Source organism: Hibiscus syriacus, unplaced genomic scaffold, assembly GCF_006381635.1.
Source record: "Hibiscus syriacus cultivar Baekdansim isolate YM2019G1 unplaced genomic scaffold, ASM638163v2 tig00112407_pilon, whole genome shotgun sequence".
NCBI lineage: Eukaryota > Viridiplantae > Streptophyta > Magnoliopsida > Malvales > Malvaceae > Hibiscus > Hibiscus syriacus.
The window spans coordinates 1,155,019-1,159,839 of record NW_024063324.1 but is presented as its reverse complement, the minus strand read 5'-3'; the positions used below and the strand labels follow the sequence as shown (position 1 = coordinate 1,159,839).

Sequence of the window (4,821 nt, the reverse complement as noted above, 5' to 3'; positions counted from 1 at the left end):
AAGATAAAAGTTAAGTTGATACTCAACCATTTAAAAAGAGTCGCATAGTTGTCATTTAATAAAATTGTTGATTAAAATTTTAAAATTTTGACGAAATCGATTTAATAATTTTATATAATAGTCTGTGTGTATTTCATATTAATTTTTTATATGTTTATTAAATTATTTATTTAATTAAAATGTAAAATAAACAATATCATATTAACGTAAAATATAAGAAATTATTTTATAGTTTCGGTTCACAATGTCATCTATGATCCCATTAAATCACCTCTATCAATTTTAAAATAACTTTCAAATAATTGTCTACTGTTTATTTACACGTAAGATATAAACAAAGATTCATCTTAAAAAATTGAGATGAAAAAATATTATTGATTGAGACACGAATGATTTGGTGAACCGAGTATATGAAATAATTTTTTCTTTTAGGAAACAAATTAACTGAAAAATAAATAATGGCCAAATTTATAGTTAGTTATGACTGTACCAATAAAAGATGTAATAGTGTGCCTGATGTTTCGTATTTTTTGTGTTGAATGAAGTGATTTAGATTAGGATAATAAGGTTGATGGTAATTAGTAGTTAGTAGGTGAAGGAATACAAAGAGCTTAGCACTAATGAAAGTTGGATGACATTAAATGGTGAAGAGTGAGCCGCCGTCCCCACGAGTTTTGACCAAAACTGGTCTACTCTTTTCAACGTTCAAACTTGCCTTTAAACTTCCCAGAAACTCCCCCTTAACACAAAAAAAGAATAAGAAAAAAAAGGGGGGGGGCCTTTGTGAGTCGTGACCATCTTCTCTTCTTCACCTCCGCCATATATCACTCTTCACACATTTTCTTCTCTTTTCCTCTCTGTTTATGGCTTCTTACACCAGCTTTGATTCCTCCGCCAATTCCAACGCCTTCAGTTTCTCCGCTCACCCCTTCATGACTACGTCTTTCTCTGATCTCCTCGCTTCCGGTGGCGGCGCCGACGATAATCCTTCTTCCAACGACGCCAAGCGTGGAGGCGGGTTGTCCTTGTCCGATCGGATTGCTGAGAGAACCGGCTCCGGTGTCCCCAAGTTTAAGTCTCTTCCTCCTCCTTCACTGCCTATCTCTCCTCCTCAGGTGTCTCCTTCTTCTTACTTTGCTATCCCCCCCGGACTCAGCCCCGCCGAGCTCTTGGACTCTCCTGTTTTGTTGAACGCTTCTAACGTAAGAATCTTTGCATCATAAATTATTATTTTTATTCTACAAAGCTTTCATTTTTTTGTATTATCTGATTGGATTTATAAAGCTGTTTTGATTGATGGGTGATTCTTATATTTTTGTCTTACGTACAGATTCTGCCGTCTCCTACCACCGGAACATTTCCACCTCAAGCTTTCTTAAACTGGAAATCAAGTTCTGGAAATAACCAGCAGAACGTCAAACGAGAAGACAATAATAACTACGATTTCTCTTTCCAAACTCAGCCGAGACCAGCCGCCGATTCTTCAACCGTGTTTCAATCGTCAGCCAACGCGATTCAAACTGTATGTAAATCCTTCTTCAAAGCAATTCAAGTCCCTTGATCTTTTTTTTTAAGAAAGAAAGAACATTTTTCATTGAATTTATTGATTCAGGCACAACAGCAAGCATGGTGTTTGAAAGAATCCGCCAAGGAAAACGATTTTTCCTCGGGGAAGAACATGGTAAAATCCGAGTACAATCAGATGCAGAGCTTCTCCCCTGAGATTGCCAACATTCAAAGTAACTCCCAATCCCAAAGCTTCCAATCGGATTACGGAAATTACCAGCAGCAGCAATCTCAGTCAATTAGAGGGAACAGGAAATCCGACGATGGATACAACTGGAGGAAATATGGACAAAAGCAAGTGAAAGGAAGCGAGAATCCAAGAAGTTACTACAAGTGCACGTACCCCAATTGCCCAACAAAGAAGAAAGTTGAGCGTTCCTTAGACGGGCAGATAACCGAGATAGTTTACAAGGGTAGCCATAACCATCCTAAGCCTCAGTCAACGAGGCGATCATCGGCTTCTATTGCGATTCAGACCTCTAGTGCTGCTAGCTCCGAGATTCAGGAGCATTCACTTATAACTTATGGCAGTGGACACATGGATTCCGTTGCAACACCCGAGAATTCTTCTATATCAGTTGGGGATGATGATTTTGAGGGTTCTCAGAAGACTAAATCCGGAGGAGACGAATTCGATGAAGACGAGCCTGAGGCCAAAAGATGGTATGTTTGTATTTCATCTTGTAAATTCTTGTCTTCCTGCTTGCTGTTGTGCTGAACTAACATTGATAATACTTGTTGTTTCAGGAGGAGTGAAGGTGAAAATGAAGGAATTTCAGCTCCTGGGAGTAGAACCGTGAGGGAACCAAGAGTTGTAGTTCAAACGACCAGTGACATTGATATTTTGGACGATGGATACAGATGGAGAAAATATGGGCAAAAAGTGGTCAAGGGAAACCCAAACCCAAGGTAAATTTCGGCTTCATTTAAGTGACAATTGTTACAAGGATGACTTAGTGTTTTCATGCCTTAAAAACTGGGTCGTATCTGTCTGTCGTTTGGATAGATTAGAGATTTAAAAGTGTTTTCAATGGGGAATGCTTTAAAGTCATCTGTTTCTTTATTGGTTTTGGTGTTGTAAGTTTTGACCTGCAATATTTACAGGAGCTACTACAAGTGCACACATCCAGGATGTCCGGTGAGAAAGCATGTGGAGAGAGCCTCACACGATCTTAGGGCAGTGATCACAACCTATGAAGGGAAGCACAACCACGATGTCCCGGCAGCTCGCGGCAGCGGCAACCATTTGGTCAATAGACCTTTACCCGACACCAACAATGGGGCATTGGCAATAAGGACATCACCCGTTAACAACCCGATGAGCAACAATCCTCTTCGTGGTTTGAGGGCATCGGAAGGTGAGTCACCTTTCATGCCGGAGATGTTGCAGGGTGCCGGGAACTTCGGATTCTCGGGATTCGGAAACTTTGGAGGGTCTCTGATGAATCAACAACATGATGTAAACAATATGTTCTCCAGAACCAAGGAAGAACCGAAAGATGAAGCGTTCATCGACTCATTGCTATACTGAAATTAGTCCAAAAAAGCATATGAACAAGAAGCTCAGGTTCATTTAATTAATTACATTCTGTTTGTTTGTTGTATATTCCACTATTTTGAATTAGGAGTAAAAGTATACTATTTTTTGATTGTTTTGAGGCCACTCTGCCTTGGGGTGAACACGAACACGAACATGATAATTTCGTTTTTCTTGTATCACATGCCAGTGATTCATTTTATAAAGAAAATTTGTTAAAATGATACGTCATGATATCATAGTTGAATCGTCATGAGTTTCGTAAGCCAGATTTGAATAGAGAGGTTTGAACGGGTCAAAAATGTGGAGCTGAGGATATTTTAGTAAAGGTCAGCTTGCAGATAAACAGATGGATGCTTCCGTCCCGAATGAATGTGGACATTCGATAAACGGCAATTGAAGGGGCTTCCTTGCTCATGTAGAGCATTGCAAAAAAATAATTTCTCCTTTCGATATAGAATTATTATTACAGTATTAAAGAAAGATGTATGATAATCTTGAAATCTTCAACTGAAGATTCCATGTAATTCTGAAACCTTTAGCTTTCCAAGGTTAAAAACGAGTTGAAGACTCCATGTAATCTTGTAGTCTTCTAAAGGTATTGTAACAATTACTCTAATATGGGAAATAATAATCAAGATGGATTATTTTGAGAAATTTTTTTAAAGACATTATTTTAACCATTACCCCCAATTTAAGGATATTGCAAAATTCAAATAAAATAGCCTAAACTACATGTTTAATATCCCAACAATACTCGTTTATATTTTTTTTAAATTTATCAAACATTGTTAAAAAAAATTAATTAAACTATTGATATGATATTTTTCTTAAAAATTAAAAATTAAAAAATCAAATATTATTTTTTAAAAATTAATTATATGATGAAAACGAAAAAAAATGGTTAAGATACTAAACTTCCATAGAAATATGGAGTGGTGGGACATTTCCGTGGCGCACACGGTGCTCTGCATTTAAAGAAAAAGTTTCCGGTGGCCCCTCGTTCACCTAATATCAACAGTAACATACACGTCCACATCGACGCGGCTATCTAATATCTATCTACATTTACTTTTGCTGTTCCTTAATCCCATCATTAAGCATTGTTAATTATAATAATTAATTATGGGGCTGTTTTTGTTTTTGTTCCTTATTAATTAATCATTGTCTTATAGTTTAATGCTGGGTTAGATCCCAACCATTCCCAAATTTCAAGGTTTAAGAAAGCACAGACAGACTAAGAAAAAGCAATCACCAATGGACCACTGCAAGATTTTGGAATGTTTATGTTTGATCTATAAAAGAGTAGTCCAAAGTAAATTATTGACAATTTTATTCGAAAATCACCCAAATAATTTAAAAATACCACTCTGAAACTCTTTTCTCAGTATTTATCAAACTAACGGTTTTTCTAAAATCAATGGAGGTAGTCAACGCTCTTTGCATATGTGGCAAAAAAGCACATCTTAAGGGATACGCATTTGCTGAGGTGGTATGACACATGAGAATCACATCCCAAAAGGCGAGCCTTTCCTAAATTTCCATAAACTATATGTTAAAAAATAAACTTTAAACCAAATTAAAAAAATAAAATTACAAGGATCAACAATGTAATTTGATATAAATTTGATCATTGAGTTTAATAGCCTAATGGTGTTAGTTTATATAAGTAAAGTGGAGTGGGGCTTCCTTGCTCATGTAGAGCATCGGGAAAAAAA

The 4,821-nt window shown here is 36.7% G+C and overlaps 1 protein-coding gene across 1 annotated transcript; it reads left to right on the top strand.

Annotated features, from left to right (window-relative positions):
• Nucleotides 1–848: 848 nt before the first annotated feature.
• LOC120179203 (WRKY transcription factor WRKY24-like) lies at nucleotides 849–3,100 on the top strand. Its single transcript, XM_039184863.1, has 5 exons — nucleotides 849–1,202; nucleotides 1,331–1,522; nucleotides 1,613–2,229; nucleotides 2,314–2,475; nucleotides 2,671–3,100. The coding sequence occupies exons 1-5, from the start codon at nucleotides 864–866 to the stop codon at nucleotides 3,095–3,097; spliced, it is 1,737 nt and encodes a 578-aa protein (XP_039040794.1). The 5' UTR covers nucleotides 849–863; the 3' UTR covers nucleotides 3,098–3,100.
• The last annotated feature ends 1,721 nt before the right edge of the window (nucleotides 3,101–4,821 follow it).

Bases quoted from the DNA above. Each gene is read 5' to 3' on its own strand.
- LOC120179203 (XM_039184863.1), top strand. From the start codon at position 864: ATGGCTTCTTACACCAGCTTTGATTCCTCCGCCAATTCCAACGCCTTC. The intron at 1,203-1,330 runs GTAAGAATCTTT...TCTTACGTACAG, and splicing joins TTTTGTTGAACGCTTCTAAC to ATTCTGCCGTCTCCTACCAC. The intron at 2,230-2,313 runs GTATGTTTGTAT...TTGTTGTTTCAG, and splicing joins GAGCCTGAGGCCAAAAGATG to GAGGAGTGAAGGTGAAAATG.